Consider the following 22,554-nt stretch of genomic DNA (forward strand, 5'->3'; position numbering starts at 1 on the left):
TCTGAGGCCCGAAGACAACGGCGCCCCTGCTCTGCGCTGGCTGCGGCACGGCAGCTCGGCGCCCTCCCTGCCGGGGCACCAAGACGTACTCCCCGCTGGCCGCTCGCGACGAGGCCAGCACCTCCTCCGACGCCCTCCCAGCGCTGACGACGACCCGGACGCCGGGACGCCCTGCGTCGCCGTCTCTGACCCGGACGCCGGGACGCCCTGCGTCGCCATCTCCGGCCCAGCTGCCGGGGTGGCCTCTGGCACCGCCGCCTGTGGTGCCTCCTCCAAAACCGGCGGCGCCTCCGACACCGCCGCCCGCAGCGTCTCTTCCAAAACGACGCCGCCTCCACTACCATCAGTCCACGCTCGCTCGACCACGTGGGCCCGCGGCGGGGTGTCATCCTCCACCTCCACGACCTCCCGGTCGGGGATCACCACCTCAGCCCGGCCTCCATGGTCGCGCTCCCTCACCGATGACGGCTCAAAGACCGTCGCCGCCGCCACCGTGCCCTCCAACATCTCGCGTCAGGCCGGCTCCGCGCCGGCTTGCGCCCATGCCGCCGCCGCGTCGGTCCAAGCACAGACCGACGCCGCCTCCAGCTCCACCTCGGCCCAGTTCCTGTCTCGCCAGGCCAAGGCTTCGGCGTCGTTCGGATCCAGGCCAAGGTCCGAGTCAGCCCGTCCCTCCACCTCGGCCTGGTCGGCAAGGTCGGACCGGCTCCTGCGGAACGCGGCCCCTTCGGTGGTCGCGGCTTCCGCCGCCGCCCTCGCCAGCGCGATTGGTGACCTGGAGAAGAAGACAGAATGAGCAGAAAAGAAACAAGACTATCTCAAGAAAAAAATCTGAGTGCAAACGAGAGATGAAGCTTACCCCGCCAAGACCGGGACTGGGTAGCCTCCCGTGCCCGCCACCGCACTTCTTCTTGCCCAGCCTCCCGGCCCCGGCCGGGTCCGCCGTGCGCTTCGGGGTCCGGGGTCGCGGCGCGACACTGTCTTTCCCATGCGGGCGGCTCGGCGCCGCCCCGTGTGAGGACCCGGCTCCGCTCGCGTCGCCGCCTCCCCCGCCCAACGCCACTACATTGACAACTGGCGTCAGAACCGACCGTTCCGTGCCGCGGTCAGCAATTCAAGACACATGAAGAAAAACACGAGACTTACCCGCGCGACGCCCAGCGCCGGCGTCGGACTCGGCCTCCTCCTCCCCGCCATGAGCCGCGGGCTCCTCTGGCGCCACCGGCTCCACCTGCGATGGGGCCCGGGCGTAAGGATGCCGAATCGTGTTCAGAAGTACCCCCCGCGTCGCGTTAGGACGGATGAGAAAGTGTGCGGCAGCAAAGTAAGAAGACCAGACACTCACCTGCGGCGTCGGGTTCGACTGGTTGTACGGCGCCTTGCCGAACCGCCAGTCCTCCCCAAGGTTGGCCTTGGAGATGTCATTCACGCCGTGCGCGACCTGCTCCGCGGACAGCCGCGTCAACCCCATGCGGTTGGGGTCTTGAAGGCCGACCATTTCGCCGATGAGGCAGGAGCGCCCCTGAAGCGGAAGGACCCGGCGCACGATGAACGCGGCGAGGAGGTCAGTGCCGGTGAGCCCCTCCTGCGTCCTCATCACCGTCACCCGCTCGCAGAGATTAACGATCTCCTGCGACGGGCGCCTGGGCGAGTAGCCCCAGTTCGTCTTCGCCCGCGGCTGTGCGATGGCGAAGGCCGGAAGGTTGATGTGATCTGCACCAAGGTTGCGGACGTAGAAGAAGGAGTTCTGCCACTTCTTGGCAGAATCCTCCAGCGGGATCTTGGGGAAATCCGCCCCTGACCGCTTCGAGATGACGGCGGCGCCGAAATCGGCGAACTCCCCGGCCGACGGGCCCTGCTGCTTCAAGGAGAAGAAGCGCGCCCAGAGGTCGATCGTAGGCTCGACCCCCAGGTACCCCTCGTAGAGGGTGACGAAGCTGGAGAGCTGGACGATGGCGCCGACGCCAAGATGATGCGGCTGGAGCCCGAAGAACTCCAGGAACGCGCGGAAGAAGGTGCTCACCGGCAGCCCGAACCCGTGCTCGAAGTGCGTGAGGAAGACCACGCGCTCCTGCCCCTCGGGCCAAGGCCTCTGCTCGCTGCGCGGCAGGTGGACGCCGATGTCCGTCTCCCGCGGCAGGCGCCGCGTCACCCGGAGTTGGGTGATGTCCTCGGAGGTGACATTCGAACCCATCCAGGAGCCCGATGGCAGCGACATGATCAAAGGAAGAAGAAGGAAGATGGACGGCGAAGGAGTTCTGCTCGGAGCAGCGGGTGCTGCATTGCGTCAATTGCAAAGAGCGGAGCGAGAGCAAAGGGACGGGAGGGCGCGAGCGAGAATAATGTCCGCCGCCACCCTGCCCCCCGATTTATATCCCTCGGTTTGAACGTGCGGAAGTGGGGAAGTGGGATCGTCTGCATGCGCCCGTTCCACTACCCCGCAATAAGTGCACACGTACACACGTAGTAACTGCCCGGGGAAGAGCAACCGGCCCCCGGACGCCGCAATAAATCCGCGCGCTTGGGCCGAGGGCGCGCGGCGGCGGGCCCCAGCCCGTCGCCCGGTCCCGTCACGCGCGTGGCCTGTCAGGCTCCTCCTACTTCCGGGCACCACGTGGCGCCCGCGCAAAGCCCGAGGGATTGCCCCAAGATTCGGCGGACTTCTCGGTCCCCGCCACGGCCGGGATGCCACGATCCGGTTTCCGAGAAAACCGGCACACAGTGGGTGTTTCCGGACCCGGCGCTCGCAGAATCCACCTTGCTTAAGGGGGAAACTGTGAAGGCCCACTCATCCGGAGACGGCGGACCTTCACAGCTTCGGGGACTACTGCCGGGGGGATGGACCCCGGGCAGGCAACGGAACCCGGATCCTCTTCAAAAAAAACAACGGGGCTGGCACCGCCCCTCAATACCGGCACGCGCTTGGCCGGGTCGCTCGACCCGGCCAAGCCCCGCAAGCCGGCCAGACTAGCCGACCCGGCAAGACACGTCGACTCGGCCTCAACAACTAGCGCAAGACAGCCGAACCCGGCACGGCCAAAGACTCCTCACCAAGCCAGCGCCACCCATGGCGTGCTACGCAATCCAGCCGCGGGTGAACTCCCGTCCCATCCAGGCCGTATGATGGGGACGAGACTTCAATCAACGATGACCGAGGCAACAGTGCCCCGCCCATGCCTCTGGTCAGCAGGAACATGGAAACAGTGCCCCTCACCTACCCGCTGACCAGGGCCGGCGTGGCTACAGTGCCCCCGCCCTCACCGCTGACGACAGCAAGCGGCAACCTGACAGAGAGCACTGTACGTGACTCAACTCGGCCATGCCCTGACGATCGACAAGACGGCGCACAGTCCCCCTAGGCATGCGGGGCCCGCACCTAGGGGAACCCGGCGAACCACAAGCCCTCAGCGGGACCCAGCCCGGGTCCCCGGACACCGACAATACGGACCCACCGACTTGTAACATTACCATTGTAGCCCCGGGGGGTTGGACTATAAAACCCCCGGGAGCCCACGATCATTCGGGAGACGAGCGAGAGGACTAGCCACAAAACAGCAACACCGGAGAGAAGGAGCAGCCCAAGCCTCGGCCAGCTTCCTTCCTCCTCCATACAGCTCCAGGAGCAACATTGTACTATCGATCATCCAACTACACTCGGCAGGACTAGGGGTATTATCTCTCCGGAGAGCCCCGAACCTGGGTATGTCCGGCGTCCCGCGCCCGCTCATGCCAACCTCGCCTCTGGAGTCCACCAGCGCCCTCGAGCCTCCTCCTCTCTTTAGCCATCCCTTGGCATCTGCCGTGCGCCCACCACGACAGAAGGGTATGAAATATCAGATCAAAAATATGGTGCAACAATGTGAAGTCTGCCAACTCTCTAAGCCAGAACGAGCGCCTTACCCAGGTCTATTGCAACCTTTACCCACCCCTGATACTCCCTGGGAAATGATGACCATGGATTTTGTATGATTTACCTGTGTCAGGCCAATACAATTGCATACTAGTGGTCATTGATAAGCTGTCAAAGTATGGGCATTTTATTGCTCTTAGGCACCCTTACATAGCCAACAAAGTTGCAGAGTATTTCTGGATAGAGTGTATTGTTTGCATGGATTGCCAGTGTCACTTGTGTGTGACGGAGACCCTATCTTTACCAGTAAATTCTGGCAAGAACTGTGCAAACAAGTGGGAATCAAACTTTGTATGAGTTCTCGCCAACACCCTCAAACTGATGGTCAGACTGAACGTGTTAATCAACATGTGGAGGGATATTTACGTTGTTTTATCGGTGCTCATCCTCATCATTGGACCAAGTGGTTGCCATTCTGTGAATTGTGGTATAACACCACCTGGCATTCAGCTACGGGCAAAACTCTTTTTGAGTTGATATATGGACATCGGCCTTGCTATATTTGGAATATCACCAGGAGATGCTATTGGCAATCAGGATGTGCAGCAGTGGCTTGAGGACAGGCATGTAGTCATGGAATCTATTAAACAACACCTGTTACGGGCCCAACAACGTATGAAACTACAAGCTGACAAACACATAATAGAGCGTGTGTTTGATGTGGGTGACTCGGTGTTCCTCAAGATGTAGCCTTATATACAAGCTTATATTGCTCCCCGTGCCAATCATAAACTTGCATTCAAGTATTTTGAGCCTTCTCAAGTTATTGTCCGGGTGCGTGCAGCGGCATACAAGCTGGATCTTCCTGCCCATTGCGGAGTACATCCGGTTTTCCATGTCTTCTTAAGCGACATTTGAAGCCTGATCAACAAGTGTTTCTAGAGCTTCCTCTACTTAATGCAAGTGTTCAGATTCCTTTGCACGTGTTGGAGCGTCGTATCATTCAGCGGGGACCGAAGACTGTAACTCAGGTACTGGTGAAGTGGAGTGGGCGACTGAAGCCATAGCTACCTGGGAAGATTTGGCACTCCTCAAGCAAATATTTCCGCGTGCTCCGGCTTGGGGGCAATCATTTTTTGTCAGGGGGTTGTAGTAGTACTGACGCGGCAACATGTGATGGTGAACAGGACGCGCTGATAAGAGAAGAAGTGGCACAGGAAGATGGGCCGCGCCCTCGGCCAAAGCGAAGAGTTACTAAGCCGGCACGGGTCCACGACGACGAGTGGACCACGTGAATCTTTAACGGCTATAAAGGAAGCAGATCGAGGATGACATTGATAGCTTGGAAGGATAGGCGGCTTCGGCCGAGAGGCGATAGGATAGAGAGTGAGTGGTTAGTCTGAATTTCCAGCTTGCAATCTTTGAATTCTGGTTGAAACTCCATGAATGATAGCTTGATCTAGTTCAAGTACTCACACAAGTATTCACAGTTTTTACATATCTGATCATGAAAATATTACGAGAATGTTACATGTCGACAGTCAGTTAGAAGGGAATTCACAGTGACCCCCGCCTCCCCATCTCCCTTCGATTTCGTTTGCACAAATCCTGACACAGAATCCTGGCCACGTCGGATTCGCAAACCTGTTCGCTATAAGAGAAATGCCAGCGAACCATATATTCAAAGTACTGGAGCTAGCCAACTACCTAGCGGCACACCCCTTTGCCCAGGGTCACCTGGGCTCTAATCTCAATCCCTCCTTTTACCTTTTTTTCACCAGATGGCATTTTCTCTAGGAAAAATGCTATCTTACATGGCATTTTTTATTTATTTAATATATGACATTTTTTTTATATTAAGAGTGGCATTTTTGTCTTAAGAGATGGCATTTCTAATTTTTAAGAGATGACATTTTTTTAATACTAAGAGATGGCATTTTAATTTTTTTAAGAGATGGCAATTTTAATATTAAGAGGCGGCATTTTTTATTATTAAGATATGGAATTTTTTATTTTTTTAAGAGATGACAATTTTAATATTAAGATTGGGGGAGCCCACACCCTCCACACAGACTAAACGAGATCAGACAAGGTGAGGCCTTTAAACTGAGCCTTGTAGACCGAGGAAGCAGAGTACATCCCATCCTTAGTGAACTTTTAAATAATCGAGTCTTTCACCATCAATAGAAGAGGTGTTTTGGGGTCTGAAAATGCAAAAGTTAGGTTTTTTATATCTACATCTTCTATTGGAGATGCTCTGGGCAGTAAATATGCACTAAATCATATTTGAAACCATTTTCCGCATAGAGAAGCTAGATTCAACATGATGTTCCACGGAACTTGAGCATGTCCGGGATATATACCAGATAAATATTGATCTTCGTTTCGGAAACGCGGAAAATATCGACATGGGGACGGCGATCCCAAATCATGCACATGGCAATCCATTATTTCTTGTTGGCAGTGAAGAGGTCTGCCCACAAAGTCCTGGCTCGGGTCGATCGAGCCTGTTGACCTCGGACGCGTAGATTCGCTGCCTAGTCGAATGGACCACACCCGTCGATCCGCACTAGTCCACTAGCAATCAGGCTTGATTGGGGCTTTACTTGATTTTCCTAAAAGTGATGAGCACACACATTAGTAGCATGGAGGCACTAGGACAGGTATCAATCGCAATCTGCATGCAAACTACCCCCACAATCTGCCCTTGCTCCTGGGCAAAGCCCAAATCATCGCGCTGAAACTGAGAGATCTCCCCCACGTTCTCCTCCGCCTCCCTGCCGTTCCCGCGCGTGGCGGTGGCACCAGGCTCGCTGCCGCACGCCAGGAATATACAGCAACTGCAACAGGGCATTGTCAACCGATGTTTCCGACCCAAATTTTCTCCGCACCGCGCCCGGGTTTCCCGTAGAAGGCCGGGCGTCACTGCTGCCGCGCCGGGCGCCGGCCGACTTCCCATGCGTTCCACGGAGCGCTCACGGTCGCTGTCCACCCCTCTTTTCCTCTCCGGGCCCGTCACGTCGGCGCGCGCCGTTGCCGTCCGAGACGACAAAACTAGGGGCAGATAAGCACACCTCTCATGAATCCTGATCAATAATTCCTTCAATCCGAACAGGAGAGAGGAGAGGTGCTTTCCATCAGCACACTAGACTAGATTCCCGGGCACGGCCACACTTGCTGATTGGCGCGAGTCCTGACCAGTAGTATTAACGTGGAGACATTCCATCGAAACAGGCCGGGATAAGCATGACAGAGGTGCGACGTGGACGAATGGGCGATGCTGGAAGGTTAGCTTAACCAAGAGGTAATAGCACCCCAAGTCCCTGTACTTGCATAGCATGTGATGGTTTAGTCCTTATACTTGCAAAAATGGATTGGACAGTCCTTGAACTTCCAGCACACGAGCAAGTTTAGTCCTAAGCCAATCACGTGCAGCCAAGTGGACGAGCTGGTCAGCGCGGCATATTTTACACTTAGGCCCCTACTGTTTTACTCTATCTACCCGCAGTGCCTCCTCTCTGTCGGAATATTCCAGCCGCTCCCGTGACGCTGAGGAGAATCCAAAGGAGCCGCTCCCGTGAAGCACCTCAAGCTGCTCCGCCCCGACGACACGCTCCTGCTCGGCCGCGTCTACCGCCTCGTCAGCTTCGAAGGTACGTCGCGTCTACCGCCTCCAAGCTCCCGCCGCCCCCTCCGATCGCTTGCGTTGAGACGCCGCACCGAAAATGTTTTCCGGCGTTAACTTGTTGCGGGTGTACGTACGTACTGGAGTACCTTCGATGGCGACGGGCGAGGGATTAATCTGCTATTCCCGCTTCTCGCCGTCCGCTTAAATGCCGTTTTTTGACTACTAGAGCGGCGGATTAAGTGGAGCTTTACCCGTAATAACTTTCTGGGCCGAGCTGGCGTTCTAGGTGTCACCGTACTCCATTATTTGCTAGTATCTTGTTTCCTATTCTATTCCCACCGAGGAGTAATTTACGAGATCTTCTCGATTGATTGGTGTTGCGCCCCGATCAAGCAGGGGTGCTGAAGGAGTTCGCGACGAAGCGGCACGTCAAGCTCAGCCGCGTCATGGTCAAGGTCAAGGACGAGGAGGTGCCGGCGACGAAGCCGGCCAAGCCTAGGCGCCGGCGTGGCAGCGGCGGCGCCGGCGCTGACGCCGGCGTCGTGCGCGAGGAATCAGACCGGTCGCTCGCAAAGGTGCGTTCGCATGCATCTCCCAGTTTCCGAATGTTCACTCGCACATGCATTGCAACCACCGCCTCGGCCCAAATCTTTTTGTGATCCGTTCGGTCGCCATCGACGGAGATGATGGACCGATCCATCGCAGCTCGTACCAATATCTTCGCCGGCAGCCTGGACCAGCACCTGTTCAGCTCGGCGCCGGGGTCGCGGCCGGGGCAGCCGCTCGGGTGGGAGCTCCGGTACAGCATCGTCCAGGGCGTGGCGTCGGCGCTGCACTACCTGCACGACCAGTTCGACCAGCGGGTGGTGCACCGCGACCTCAAGGCCTCCAACATCATGCTGGACGCCGCCTTCACCGCGCGCCTCGGCGACTTCGGCCTGGCCCGCACCATCGAGACGGACAAGACCTCCTACATGGAGGAGGCCGGCGGCGGCGTGCACGGCACCGTCGGCTACATCACCCCCGAGTGCTACCACACCGAGAAGGCCACGCGTGAGTCCGACGTCTACGCCTTCGGCGCCGTCCTCCTCGAGGTGGTCTGCGGCCGCCGCCCGCGCTGCGACATCGACGGCTTCCACTTCCTGGTGGACTGGGTGTGGCGCCTCCACCGCGACGGCCGCGCGCTCGAGGCCGTCGACCCCAGCCTCGACGAGGACGACGCCGAGCGCCTGCTCATGCTGAGCCTGGCCTGCAGCCACCCGACGCCCGCCGAGCGGCCCAAGGCGCAGGCCATCTCGCAGATCCTGCTCCGGTCCATGCCGAGGCCGGCGGTGCCGCCGTTCAAGCCCTCATTCGTGTGGCGACGGACAGAGGGTTCGACACCATGTCCACAACGGCGGGATCGACGTCGAGCACGGTCGTGACGGCCACGTCCACATGCGCTGGAATATTTCGACAGAGACGAGGCACTGCGGGTAGATAGGGGAAAACGGTAGGGGCTTAAGTGCAAAATGTGCCGCGCTGAACAGCTCATCCACTTGGCTGCATGTGATAGGACCAGGACTAAACTTGCTCATGTGCTGCAAGTTCAAGGACTGTTCAATTCACTTTTGCAATATATGGACTAAATCATCATAAGTACAGGGACCTGCGGTGCTATTACCTCCTTAACCAACTCAATGGAATGGATCAGATCAGACCTTGTGAGTGACGCCTGCACTGCACTAAGGCACTAACCCGGGCAAAAGCCACCGATAATGCAGCCGCCAGCAGCAAAGCACCCGTATTCGCGCCCAAACAGAGCCCCAACCCCAGCCGATGGTGTGATGTGATGAGACGCTGGAAAGACGGTTGCTGCTAACAAATTGGCCGGGTTGGTGCGGCGAGCCATCCGTCCGGCTCCATCAACTAGCTTTGCCATGTGAGCGAGCGAGCTAGCGTCCCGCACCCAACCTCGTACCCGGGCTGGGTTGGGGACGAGCCGGTGAGCGGCTCGCCGAACCGGCCCGGGCGTATGCGTCGACCGACGCGACGCTCTCCCCTGTGCCCCGTCATCGCAGAGGACGAAAGGGAAGGTTCTCTGGCGCACTAGCCCGGGCAATTCCGTCCGTTTCATTGGGTCCGCATCATTGAACCAACGCCGAGCTTTGACGGATCACCCGCGATTAATGAACGCTCGTCCTACTACATCTACCGCTCAATTCCGAGTAAGTACTAGTACAAATTCTTTTATTTTTAGGACAGTTTTGTACGATTATCGCGGACCGAATTGAGGCATGCGGCGGCAAATCACACTCTAAAAATGCGCTGACAGCCTGACATCTCATGACATCGTGCATCACTGAACAAACAAAATATGAATATGAAAGGGTCTGTCTAGGACACATCTAACTATGTCATATCTAAGCTGATGTCCACTCTGTTTGTGATCTTTTTTTTTTGTCCTAGTTTTTTTGTTTCTTGTTGCTGCATTATGTATTTATAGGAGCTTAGATGTGACATCCTTAAAAAAACATCTAGATGTGAATTAGTCAAACTGAACATGAAATGTGCTCCACGCAAGTGAAGAGTGAATTAAATGTGTTCATGCCTGAGAGCTGCATAGTGGAGTGGAGCGGAGCGGAGTACAATAAAATTAATACAAATCGGAACTCCCAATGGAGGGCATCTCGAGATCTCCAAACTCCCACTGCGTGCTTGCTAGCTGGACAACAAGGCTGGTAGTACTACTAGTATAGCAGAATGTAATTCCGGTAGTGATAGATTAATCTCGAGTCAAACCCAAGTAATCTTGTGTAACCTGCCACCACCCAGACCCAGGCACCCACCCTGATTGATTGGTTACCAACACGGAGTAACAAATCGGAATTGCGAACTGAAATGAGGAAACAAAAGTAGAAATGCGCAATCCAGAAGAAGTGATATTGATTTCGCAAAAAAAAAGCGATATTGGTCTCTGGCAAGCTGTAACAACTAGGGATTCGACGATGGTGATTTCGAGCTGATCATGCTGTTATCTCCTTTTTTTCCGGGTTTTACAGATATGGGCAGAGGCCAGAGGGATCTATCTATGTCTGGATCCTAACTCAGCTGCAGTAGCTCCTTTTCCCGGCGAGGTGGCCGGCGGCGGGCTGAGAAGAGGTCAGATGGGGGGGCCCGCGGCGTGGTCTCAGAAGATGTCGAGGACGTCGAGGATGGCGGCGTTGCAGAGCGGGCAGCGGCCGCGGCCGGCGAAGAGCTCGCGGGCGCAGGCGCGGCAGAAGGTATGGCCGCACGGGATGAAGGCCGCGCCCTTGGCCCGCGCCATGCACACGCAGCAGCAGCCTGCGCCTCGCCCCGTCTCCGGGAGCTCCACGTCGTCCTCCGGCACCAGCGCGTCCTGCGACGACGGCTCCGACGCGGCGACCGCCGGGTCCTGCTCCTGCTGCACTGTGGCGCCGGCGCTCCACTGCCTCTCCGTCTGCTCCAGCAGCGCCATGAGGGACACCCTCTCCCCCTGCTCCTCCTCTTCCTCCTCCCGATCCGTCGGCGGCTGAGGCGGCGACGCCTCCGGAGGCGTCACCGGGGCGGCCACAGGTCTAGTCAACGCGGGGCCCGGGGCAGGGGTGGTCTGCGGGGCCGGCAGGGACACCGCGCGGCGGACGAACGGGTCAGCGGCGGCGACCACGGCGTGCGAGGCGGGAGGGGCCGGCTGGTCGTCGCGGATGATGTCGAGCAGCGTCCGCGCCGCGGCGGCCGCGACGGCGGCGCTGGAGGAGGGCGGCGAGGAGTTGGCCCGGCGGTCGGCCTGCATGGCGGAGGCGAGGGTGACCGCGGCGGCGCGGCGGCCGTCGTCCTCGTCGCGCAGCTTGAGCAGGTCGCGGAGGTTGCAGGAGCCCGGCTGCCCCGGCGGCGCGGCGGCGGGCGGGCCCACGGCGGCCAGCTGGTCCGCCAGCGTGACGCTGCGCCGCAGCACCCTCCCCTCCATCTCGGCCGGTGTCTGGGCAAAGGCAGTCGCCCGAGGTGGAAGAAGAGGACAAGGCGGGGAAAGGAAAAGGGAAGGGAAGGGAAGCGCCTATTATTCTTCGGTCTAGCCAGCAGCGGCAGGGTGTCGGGTTAATGAAGGGCGTGGCGCGCGTGAGAGCGTGTATCGCATCGGCGAAGGGAGCGGCGTGCTGTGGTGTGGATCTTGACGATTTCGGGGCGGAATCGCGGGGGGTTCGGCTCGCGCCCGGTTGCGCACCGGTTTGGAAGGGAGTAAATAAAGGCGGGGGAGGGGAGGAGAGGGGAGGGGGGAGGGGACTCGACGTATGATGACTGCAATACAGTGCAGTGCAGTGCGGCAGGAGCGAGGCGAGGCGAGGCGTGGGATCTGTCGGAGGCACGCTTGCGTGCCGTGCCATGCCGAGAAGGCGAGATCCATGGATGGTGTTGGGGATTTTGACGAGAATTGGTTCGATTTGATGAGTGATCTGGTCCAGCTGGCAGTTTCTCAGGAATCTGGCTCCAATCGCTAGCTATTCTGACGTCGCCATCTGTGCGGCACGCCGGTGCGCCGACCGGCTGGCTCGAATCTGGCTCACTACTCACGACTCGCCAATCTGTTTCGATCGGGTGGAAAAACAAAGGACGGTCAAAAAGGTTAAAGCACATTTTTTACTCGTTGGAAACTCCACCATATATAGCGACACTGTCGCTGGCGCTGCGGGGTGAGGAAAGTTCCAAGTCGCCATCCATCCCAGCCAACGCATGCAACCTTCGCTTGCATTCCAATCTCCCTCCCTCTCCCTCACATCGGTGGCAGACTGGCAGTAGCATCTGCGGCCCAGAAGCAACCAAAGCAGCCCACACTCTCCACTGGAGCCACCAGCACACACAAAGCTGCTCAACACTGAGGCTACTAAAAAAATCTGCTCAAACACATAAACACCCACAGGAACCAACTGTTGAGCACCTCAGCGAATTTTTTTTAAACGAAATCAGCTTCAGCCTACCAGTTCAGTAAGGCAGCAAGTTCTCAGAGCATGCTCCCCATCCAGGAAAAAAAACAAGTTCAGAACCCTGCATGCTTATTTTCAGAGGTGTATCTAATTGCAGAATACAAAAAATATCCAGTGTCTTCCTACGTGTATTCAATCTCGTTTCTCACAAAAAATATTCAGTGTCGTACCTATCCCATGTCGTTCTGACAAGAATTACTATACTTTCATGGACAGAAAAAAAATGCTTCTCTCCAGCTGACCACGCTACAAGTTGCAACCAATGCAAAATCATGCAACTGCAATGACCCAGCCCGCCAAAATCAACAAAATTGGACTGGACGACAGACTCTATAGACTATGTAAGTAGGACGGTACACCAGGCCATCAAAACACCTTCTGCTTCTTTTGTCAGTGCCCTTCTGATTGCTTAGTTGGGTGACTATGTAAGTAGGACGGTACACCAGGCCATCAAAACACCTTCTGCTTCTTTTGTCAGTGCCCTTCTGATTGCTTAGTTGGGTGCAATGCCGGACATGCATCAGTCCTCCATCCTCTCGTAGAAAAGCATGTATGCCTCGCAGCCGAGAACTTTTTCTAGGGAGACTTCCTTGATGTCGAGATCGCTTGCACGAACCCATGAGGAAGAACCACTGCTCTGATGGTTGTGACCTGCCCCCCGCACATAAGCAATGTAGTGCCCTCCATTCATTTGATGCCCTTTGTGCTCAATGACACCAACTAGACGGTAGCTGCAGTTATCTTTGTCCTCAGAACTGAAGGCAAGACAAAATCAAAATAGTTAACCCATCTGTAAGGATTTCAGTTAGCAAGAAACCGATGATTAGCTCGAGTACCAACAATGGCCTGTCTTTCTTGAAAACAACAAAATGCATACTCTATCAGATAAACAGACAGCACTTAAGTGACTGATTCGAATACCAAGAAATTAAGGCCACTGCAAGATGTATACCCATCTAACGTTGAAAATACTAATCCAGAACTATAATAACTTCGACAAAAATAAAAGTGGTCAAGGTTAGGCATAACCACCAAAAAGACCAGAAAATGTCACCATAATAACTTTTCATGGTATGATAAGTTTAGAACATGACCCTAACTTCGCCAGTGATACACTGCTACGTTGAATAGAATTTGTGGCAGACAGCCAGTATAGCTGATACATATTCAAAAATAATTATATCATTATACAAAAAACTAGTTTCAATCAATGTACATGGTTCTGGTCCAAATGAGTCTGAGTGAACACTAAAATTCAGTTGATACTCAAATCGCAAAATGCATGGTACATGGTCCAAACTAGTTTCACTCAAATTGTCACCATATTTCCTTTTTCATATGCAACAAAAATAGGATAGCTTTTCGCAAATACTCCCTCTGTAAACTAATGTAAGATCTTTTAGATCACTACTTTAGTGATCTAAAATATCTTATACTCCCTCCGTCCCAAAATTCTTGTCTTAGATTTGTCTAAATACGGATGTATCAAGTCACGTTTTAGTATTAGATACATCCGTATCTAGACAAATCTAAGACAAGAATTTTAGGACGGAGGGAGTATTAGTTTACAGAGGGAGTAACAAATAAATAAATAGGATAGCTGTTACCTATTGGCATTTACAAGAGTTGGAGCCCACAAGCACTGAAATAGATGTGATTGCAAGACTACATGGTTAAATGGGCAAGTTGTGTTCAAAGGCACAAATTAACACTGTATGCATTGGAAATGCAGTTTAGACTGATGCAGCTTCAGGGTATGTCCGGATTGTGACCAAAGTCTACCCGATTAATTTTCTGGCATGAAAAAAAAGCCTGGACTTGTCTGATGGTTCCCAACCTTTTTGGAATGCCCACGCTTTTTTGCCCACTCTAGTTTATTTTTCTAGCCAATTTTGGCCAACTCATGGGCAAGCAAAACCTCAACCAAAATTTTGGCTGGCCAACCTTTTAGTAGGGCAACCTTGGGCATAAACCAAACATGCCCTTAGATTGTCTTGCTGATTTGATAACAAATCTTTCCCTGGTAACTATAAGACTGGTTTTGTTTGCTCACATTTCTTTAATCTAAATCATGTTACTCTTCCAGTGAGAAACAAGAGTGAAGATATCCTAACCTAACTCTGCTAAGGAAAATTAAGATGATCGTGCCAGGAAATTACCACTATGTGTGCCAATCATTCATTTGCCCAATCTTAAGAGCCTGCTTATTTCAGATATCTACTGATCAAGATTAAAAAAAACTAATGTGCACACAGTACACAATATTCCATACACAACGAGAACATCATGAAAAATGTACTGTCTGAATGATCCTTTGATCTACAATGCCAGCGTCTTTTAAATCTCTTATTTTTTTTCTTTCAAAGAGAAGGCATTCTATGGCAAGTAGGAAGAAACTATGAAACAAAGTAGTTATTTGCTTACTTAAAGATCAGAAACTTATCAGAATTGACATAGAAGAAAGGTATTACATATGGCTGTGTAGAAGTGTGAGAAGTCGGTACCTGGGGTCCATGAATGGTCCAAGATGAAGAATCTCCTTAAAGCTCACATGCCCTCTCAGTTTAGAAAGATCATTGCTGTATCTCTTGAATGGAATGATTAATACAGCTGGTAGCTTGTTAATCAACTGTGTTCGAATTGCACAACTGTTGCCATCTTTCTGCTCATTTTGGTTTTCCTCCATTTCTTGGGCAATATGACCATCCAGCATTGCCTGCTTCGTACAACCCTGATTTTGAGTGCTGGTATCCGGACTATCCTGAGCACCGAGCAGGTCAGTCTGTTTATCAGCTGGAAGCCCAGCTTCTTGTACACCTTGATCAATTTCAGCTTTTTCATTGGCTGTGCTGCAAGAGGCGGAGTCCTTTTCACCACAGCTCGTCCCTGAAGTGATTTCTTCAGTAGTTATGTTTTCAGAGAGTATAACTTGATGAGGTACATCTGAACGATATGGTTGCCTACTTGGAGATTCTACGGACAAGCTATTACAGTCACTAGATCGCTCACTTGGGCATGTTTTCCTGTCTGACAGCTCAGTCTGATCTCCATCAACAGTCGTATTTATATTGGTGCTTGCCATGATCTGTTCAGCAACCTTGGAACAGTTCTCACAACGTTCCTTCACTCGACGCGCAAACAGTTCCAGGCAGTCCTCAATCGACACAAGAGAGTTCATATGTTCGGCCTCATCATGAACAATATCACTGCTCTGAGCTTCCTCCTTTTCTTTGGTAGTAACTTTTACTGAGTAAGTCGTCTCCTTATCTTCTGGATTGCGAGAATCTATTGTTGTTTCCTCCATTCCTTCAGTGTCATCAAATAATTCAGGAATGAAATCCAAAATTTCTATTGGCACCTCATTGATCTCTTGTGGGACATCATTCTTCTGAGTCTGCATATGACCGTGTACAACATCCTTCACTTCACTAGAATCTGCAGATTCAAACATACAGGGCTTAGTATTAGCAAGACCATGCAACCAGAAGCCCTCACTCATCCTTTGCATAGAATCTTTATTGTCCACACTTTAAGCTGTTTATCTTTTTCGACAGTATCCAAACACGCTTAAGTTAACCAACCATTTGGAGTAACACCAACTGTATGATGGTAAGGACTAAAGACCCTGGGCTTCCCATGGCAGTTTGAATTACTACACTACGGTGAACACCTTTGCCATGTTAAGACTGCTGAAAACATCCTGTCGGATTTTATGTAGCCACCCCAAAGGTTATCCTGCTATTTCTTCTATCCATGTGTAAAACGTCCATAACAATTACCATCATAACAATTGTGCACACTTTAAGCTGTTTATTTTTTTCCGACAGTATCCAAACACACTTAAGTTGACCAACCATTTGGAGTAACACCTACTGTATGATGGTAAGGACTCAAGATCCTGGTCTTCCCATGGCAGTTTGAACTACTACACTACGGTGAACACCTTTGCCATGTTAAAACTGCTGAAACATCCTGTCAGATATTATGTAGTCACCCAAAAAGATTTTCCTGCTATTTCTTTTATCCATGTGTAAAGTCCAGACAGTTTTCTCTGGTTAGCTAGTAATGAAGCTCCATTCCAAAAAGTACCATTTGCTTGTTTTCAGAGAAATAGCAAATAATACTAGTAGATCACCCAATTCCGCATGTTCCTGCATTCTTTCCTCAAAAGTTGTATGATCTCAGATGCTCAACATTGCCTTTTAAGTTGAGTACAGGAGCGCATAGACTTACCAACTTGCAAAGGCCTGGGGGTTTTCTCCATTGCCCCATCTCCCAATCCTGAACCGGGAATAGGAGAAGTACTGCCTTCAGCAATTGTTTGAATCTTATTATCTTCATCACTCTTGTCGGTTTGAGATCCGTGGCTTTTGTTCCTTGGTGGTGATGCAACGACTCTGGCTGGAGGATCCTTCTCTGGAAGTGACAAATAGAGTTCACTGAAATCAACGGTTTTAGGATCACTAGGCGGGCACCTTTGGCAGGATGTGGTCTCAAACAGCTGACCCCCGAAAAGAGAAACGTTAAATGTAGGAAACACTTCACCCCCTTCCAAGACATGCCTACCGTTTTCCTCCTCCACCTCCGCATCCACAATATTGAATAAAGACAGAAGGAACTCATGGCTGTCTTCCATCTTCCAGGCCTCGAACCGATCCGGATAACGCTCACGCACAGCTGTCAGTATCATGGATGGGTCCAGCATGCCTCTGGCATCATTCGAAATGCGTGTCTCTACGAACAACTCCCGCAGGTGCAGACCAATGCTCCCCAAATGAGCATCTGGACTTCGAATCTTTGTCCTCAGCTTACCAAGCGCAAGGAGGCACTGCAGCGTTGCATTCATGTAGCATGTTTCTCCATGGTTCGGCATCCCTCTGATAACGTGGCCATCGCCATTAGCATACCCAGACGCAACATCGTCCATTGCAATTCTGGGCACCCTTTGCCGCTCATCCTTTGCAATGCCGGACACCGATCCCCAGCCATCCTTTGCAACGCTATCCCCCGGCATCTGCTGATCCTTTTCATTTCTGGCCGCCACTGCATAGTCATCTTCGCTCCAGTCACTGAGCCTCATAGGGCGTGAACACATGAAGCAGTATCCCAAATTCGGTTCATCGCACCACCGAGCAACCCAATGCTGGTGCTCGCCGGCGTGCCAGCGGGCGTGTCCCTGCGGATCCTCCCTGTCCACCGGCCACCCAGAGCAGAAGAAATAGGCGCAGTCTATGCACTTCATCATCCCTTGGTCGTCCTCACTGGCTCCCTCCCAGGTCGTCTTGCAATTACGACGCTGGCACTTCCGAGGCTCCTTGAGGACCTGGTTTGCGACCTTGAGATCATGTACCACCATATCCAGGTCGAAGCGTATGTGCTCGCACCGCCCGCCGTCGTCCATACTGTCGCCGGTACTGTCGCTGCTGGTCCCCGCCTCCCATTCCCCGGACGATGGCCACTCGTCGCTCGACTCCGTCGGAGACGCAGGCGCGTCGCTGCAGCCAGGACCAGCCAGCGGGTCCAGGCGCGGGGATTTCTGCGGGCTGTCGGACGCCTCCTCCGCCCTCTCCCTCTTTTCCTCTACCATCACGCCTGTCGCTGGAAACTAAGAAACAACAAGAGTGAGTCAAGTGAATTCTGAACCCCCAAACAGAACCGTACGGACTAGAGATTGAACCAAGGACGAGAAACAAACAGACGAAATTTGCTGAAGCCAAAACCCTGAAGAATCGCAGCTAGCATCAAGAGTTAGCAGCGCCATGAAATTTGAGAACGAGAAAAAACTCGACCAGCAAGTCGAGAAGAAATCGAACATTCCGCTAGCGAGCATCAAGAGTTAGCAGCGCCATGAACTTTCCTGAAGCAAAAATCCTGAAGAATCGGAAAACGAGAAGAAGAAAAACTTCACCAGCAAGTCGAGAAGAAATCCAACATTCCGGTAGCGAGCATCAACCATCAAGAGCTTCGCAACTTAATTACGGCGGAAAAGCAACCGAGAACGCCAGCGAGGCGGAGGACAAGGAAAACCTCCCCCGTCAACACACGAAGAATCCGAGTATTGCGGCGGAGAAACACACAAGAGCGGCGCCGCGGATCAGATTCGGGGACCGAGAGAGAAACCCACAGGTCCACCAACACCACGGGATCAAGCAAGCAAGCCAAGCACGCGCGTACCCAGCGACGCGGGGTTCGGGGGGGACTGGGGAGGCGAGGCTTACCAGGAGACGGCGAGGGAGAGGGCCTTGGAGGAAGAACCCGAGCAGCCGGAGGAGGCGTCCGCGACGAGGCCGAGAGAGGGTGGAGGAGGAGGAGGGAGGTGGGGAGGAGCGGGAGGCGGTTTCGCTGGTCGGGGACGGCGGCGCCGGGGCGGGTTTGTTGGGCTGGCTGAGGAAATGTTGCTTGGGGTTTGGACTTTGGACCCCTTTGACGGCGCTAATCCTCCTTCTAACAAGATCACGAGTCCGTGAATGCGTGTGGCAGCGGGCCAGGCCCGCTGGGCCTAGTTCAGGAGACCCATGTCCAACATGATCTCAACTTTTCTTAATGAGCCAAATCATTCTTTTTTTAGGGAAATATTGCAATATTAAAATATCATCACAGTCATTACAATCAGATAGCACCAGCAATGCCAAATCCAGTGGTAGTTGGACCATATAGACAGCCCCCCTACCACCGATCTGGGTTAGCTTGACTAATTCATGAGCAAACTTGTTGCCACCTCTCCCTATCTTTCTAAAGACAATGTTCGATCTATCTTGCAGAAGTTCCCTAATCACTATATAATGCTCTCTCCAAGCTGCTAAAGGGGTTGCAGGGGACGAAATGTTCGAAATAACCGCAACACAATCAGATTCAACGATGATCTTTTCATTTCCTAACTCAAGAGCAGCCTTCAGCCCAGTGACACACGCACAAACTTCAGCCTCTTCGATACTCGCACAGGCATGGAGTTTTACGCCCTCAACTCTAACAAGTCTGCCCATGTAATCTCTTATAATGTACCCAGCACTAGATTCACCCGAATTGGCTACAAACGCAGCATCCGTGTTTACTTTCAACCATCTCACTGGAGGTCTAGTCCAACTAGACTTTCCCGCAAGGCTTGGTCTAGATTTGTTCAACACTGGCATATGGCACTTCCGGGGAGTAGTCGCATCAACCGACTTCTTTCCTTATCATCAGTGGCGGGGCATTCACCCGAAAAAGTCACAATGTAGTTTTGCAGGAATCTAACCGAATCTATAATGGAGCGCTTCCCTTGGTTGTGGACCACATCATTTTGAAGGAACCAAGCACGCCATAACACTAGAAGCACCAAACCCCGCTGCCTTGATTTGATTTTTGCAAGGAGGATTAGAAGCCAATCAGCCCGTAGTAATTAAAAACCCTTTCTTCCGGAAGATCCTGCACCCTCTGATCTCGTAAGGCCCGGGCTTTGGTACACTCCACAACAACATGAAAACTGTTCTCATCTGCCATACCACATATATTGCACGCACCATCTATCTCCAGATTCCTTTTGCATTTGTTCTGCTTTGTAGGAAGATTATCACAGGCCAACCTCCAACCAAAGGATCGGACCTTGTTTGGGATATCAGCATTCCACACCAACTTCCACATATTCCTGTCCCCCTTAGGAGCATTGCTACTTCCGGTCTGGTTGTCATTACAGTGCTTCAAATTATATGCCAGCTTGTAGGCACTATGGACAGAGAAATGCCCGGATGATTCATAGTGCCAAGCCGGAGCATCCTCCATCTCATGTATAGGGATCTTTAACTTTAAGATCACCTCCGCATCATTTGGCCAAAACACCTCTCTCACCAACTCCTCATTCCATTCCTTACTCTCAGGTAAGAAGAGATCACACACTCTGCGAGTCTTGGACCGTTTCCTGTTGCCAATAATTTTTAGGGATGGTTCTGTAGGAATCCAATTGTCCCTCCAAATACAGATGGAATTTCCATTTCCAATCCTCCAGATTACTCCTTTCCTAATAGCTCCAAACCAAATTTGATTCCCCTCCACGCTTGTGATGCTTCACCAGAGAACACTGTATCAAGGACATTGCCGTTAGGGTAGCACCTTGCTTTGAAGAGGCGGGCACATAAACTCTTTGGCGACTGGATTAATCTCCAAGCCTGTCATGCTAAGAGAGCCTGGTTGAAGCAACAAGTGTCGTGAAAACCCATTCCCCCCTGGGTTTTAGGTTTGATCAAGCATTATCAAGAGGCCCAATGAACCCTCCTCTATCCTTGCTCCTCCCCCCTAGAAGAATTGCCTAATGACTTTCATATAATCTTCATGGAAACTCATTGGCATCTTGAACACACTCATCGTATAAGTGGGAAGCACCCGAGCAACGGATTTGATGAGAACCTCTTTTGCAGCCATGGCCATATATTTTTTATTCCAGTCTGAGAGTCTTTTGCTGAGCCTATCGTTAATAGGCTGAAACTTCTCAGCCTTCATCCGCCCTTCCGGCATGGGGAGCCCTAGGTATTTCTCCTCAAAGTACAATTTTGGACACGAAGAACTTCCTTCACTTCTTCCAACCTAGTTACAGGGCACTCATATCATAATTGAAAAGGATGGAACATTTCTCATGGATAACCAGTTGGCCTGTGCTCCTAACAAGCTCCTGAATTGCCATTTTTACCACAGAAGCTTGCTGACTATTTGCTTTGAAAATAGGTAATATCATCAGCAAAAACTAAGTGAGATATCCCAGGGGCAGAACGCGCAATCTTTAGTTCTCTGAGTTCACCCTTATTTACCGCATTCTTCAGTAACCTGGAAAGACCATCGACGTCAAAGAGCAACAGGTAGGGAGAAAGAGGATTACCCTAACGTAAACCTCTGTAAGGGGAGAACTCCTTAGAAAGCTCACCATTCACTTTTATAGCATAACGGACAGAAGTGACACACGCCATGACCCAACTCACCCATCTGGGGTTGGAACCCAACTTAGTGAGCACACCCAGTCCACACGGTCATAAGATTTTGAAAGGTCCATCTTGAATGCGTAGAAAGAGTCACTTGCACTAGTGGAGAAAAGCCTAGCTATGGCGTGCCAAAAACTGCCTTGCCGGCGTAGACACACGACGCCACTAATATGGCGCCATTGCTAAAAAATAGTGGTGGCGTTGGAGGACACGTCAGCAGTATCCTACATCGTTCTCACGTATCACCAGTCCAGCGCCGGCACTAAGTTCATCTTAACTCTGGCGTGCCTACTTGTCCAACGCCAGCAAATGGTTTTTTGGCAATAATAAATTGCTCATCAACACTAGCTACTTACTTAATAGATACTAATGAACACAATATACTCATCAACACTAGGTACTTACTTAATAGATAATCATTACAGAAGAGGCTCATGAACTCAACAAGTTGATATTAAACTTCACAAAAGTTGCTCACTCAAGTACTCTAGTTACTCGATCATCATCAACTAATAAGATAAACTAGCTAGCTACTTAAAAACTAATCTTCATCAAGGAGTATTCCCAGCTGGCGAAGCTTCTTTCTATCCCCATGTCCTTCTCTTCTAAAATGATCTATGTCCATCTTCAGGTCAATCCTCTCAGCCCTGAGGAGCCTCCTCTCCTCCTTCAGTTTATCCTGATCCTCGATGAGCTTATCCCTCTCGTCCCTAAGCTGATTAGTCTCCTTAACGAGCCGAATAGTCTCCTTGTGTAGCTCTTTAATCTCCACCTTTAGCTCGTCATTTGCCCCTTGCACGATCTTGGTGACATACTCATAAGTGTCTAAGAATTCATTGTTGGCCATGTCCACATCGCACACCGACTCGTTGTTGCCTCTAGAATTGGCCATGACCTACAAACACATCGCGTATACGATCAAGATAATATGCAATTTCATATCATGAATATTGACACAAATGTAAAGTAGTTCATATATTGCAATGTATAGAACTAATTAAACTAGATAGCATGTGGTGACCTACAACAGCAAATTGCATAGCAAACTAAATATGTTGGTTATAGAGGATCAATCGATAGAAAAGCTCGACAAGTGCCAGACTTTTAACTTCCAATACTATTTTCTATTTCTTCTAGAACCAGATGATAGTT

General features: G+C 52.1%; 3 protein-coding genes across 3 annotated transcripts; 1 reads left to right on the top strand and 2 right to left on the bottom strand.

Annotated features, from left to right (window-relative positions):
- Positions 1-7,381: 7,381 nt before the first annotated feature.
- Positions 7,382-9,110, top strand: LOC123166506 (probable L-type lectin-domain containing receptor kinase S.5). Its single transcript, XM_044584314.1, has 2 exons — positions 7,382-7,503; positions 7,875-9,110. The coding sequence occupies exon 2, from the start codon at positions 8,162-8,164 to the stop codon at positions 8,900-8,902; it is 741 nt and encodes a 246-aa protein (XP_044440249.1). The 5' UTR covers positions 7,382-7,503; positions 7,875-8,161; the 3' UTR covers positions 8,903-9,110.
- Positions 9,111-10,379: 1,269 nt separating this feature from the next.
- Positions 10,380-11,716, bottom strand: LOC123164357 (pre-mRNA-splicing factor cwc24). Its single transcript, XM_044581789.1, has one exon. It carries the CDS (start codon positions 11,443-11,445, stop codon positions 10,648-10,650), a length of 798 nt encoding a protein of 265 aa, XP_044437724.1. The 5' UTR covers positions 11,446-11,716; the 3' UTR covers positions 10,380-10,647.
- A 793-nt stretch (positions 11,717-12,509) lies between these two features.
- On the bottom strand, positions 12,510-18,856 carry LOC123164356 (ubiquitin carboxyl-terminal hydrolase 2). The gene is made up of 4 exons (XM_044581788.1): positions 18,676-18,856; positions 16,691-18,055; positions 14,962-15,892; positions 12,510-13,212 (listed from the first exon to the last, which is right to left on the bottom strand). The coding sequence occupies exons 2-4, from the start codon at positions 18,042-18,044 to the stop codon at positions 12,978-12,980; spliced, it is 2,520 nt and encodes an 839-aa protein (XP_044437723.1). The 5' UTR covers positions 18,045-18,055; positions 18,676-18,856; the 3' UTR covers positions 12,510-12,977.
- Between the last annotated feature and the right edge of the window lie 3,698 nt (positions 18,857-22,554).

This window comes from Triticum aestivum, chromosome 7D (assembly GCF_018294505.1).
Source record: "Triticum aestivum cultivar Chinese Spring chromosome 7D, IWGSC CS RefSeq v2.1, whole genome shotgun sequence".
NCBI classification, from domain to species: Eukaryota; Viridiplantae; Streptophyta; class Magnoliopsida; order Poales; family Poaceae; genus Triticum; species Triticum aestivum.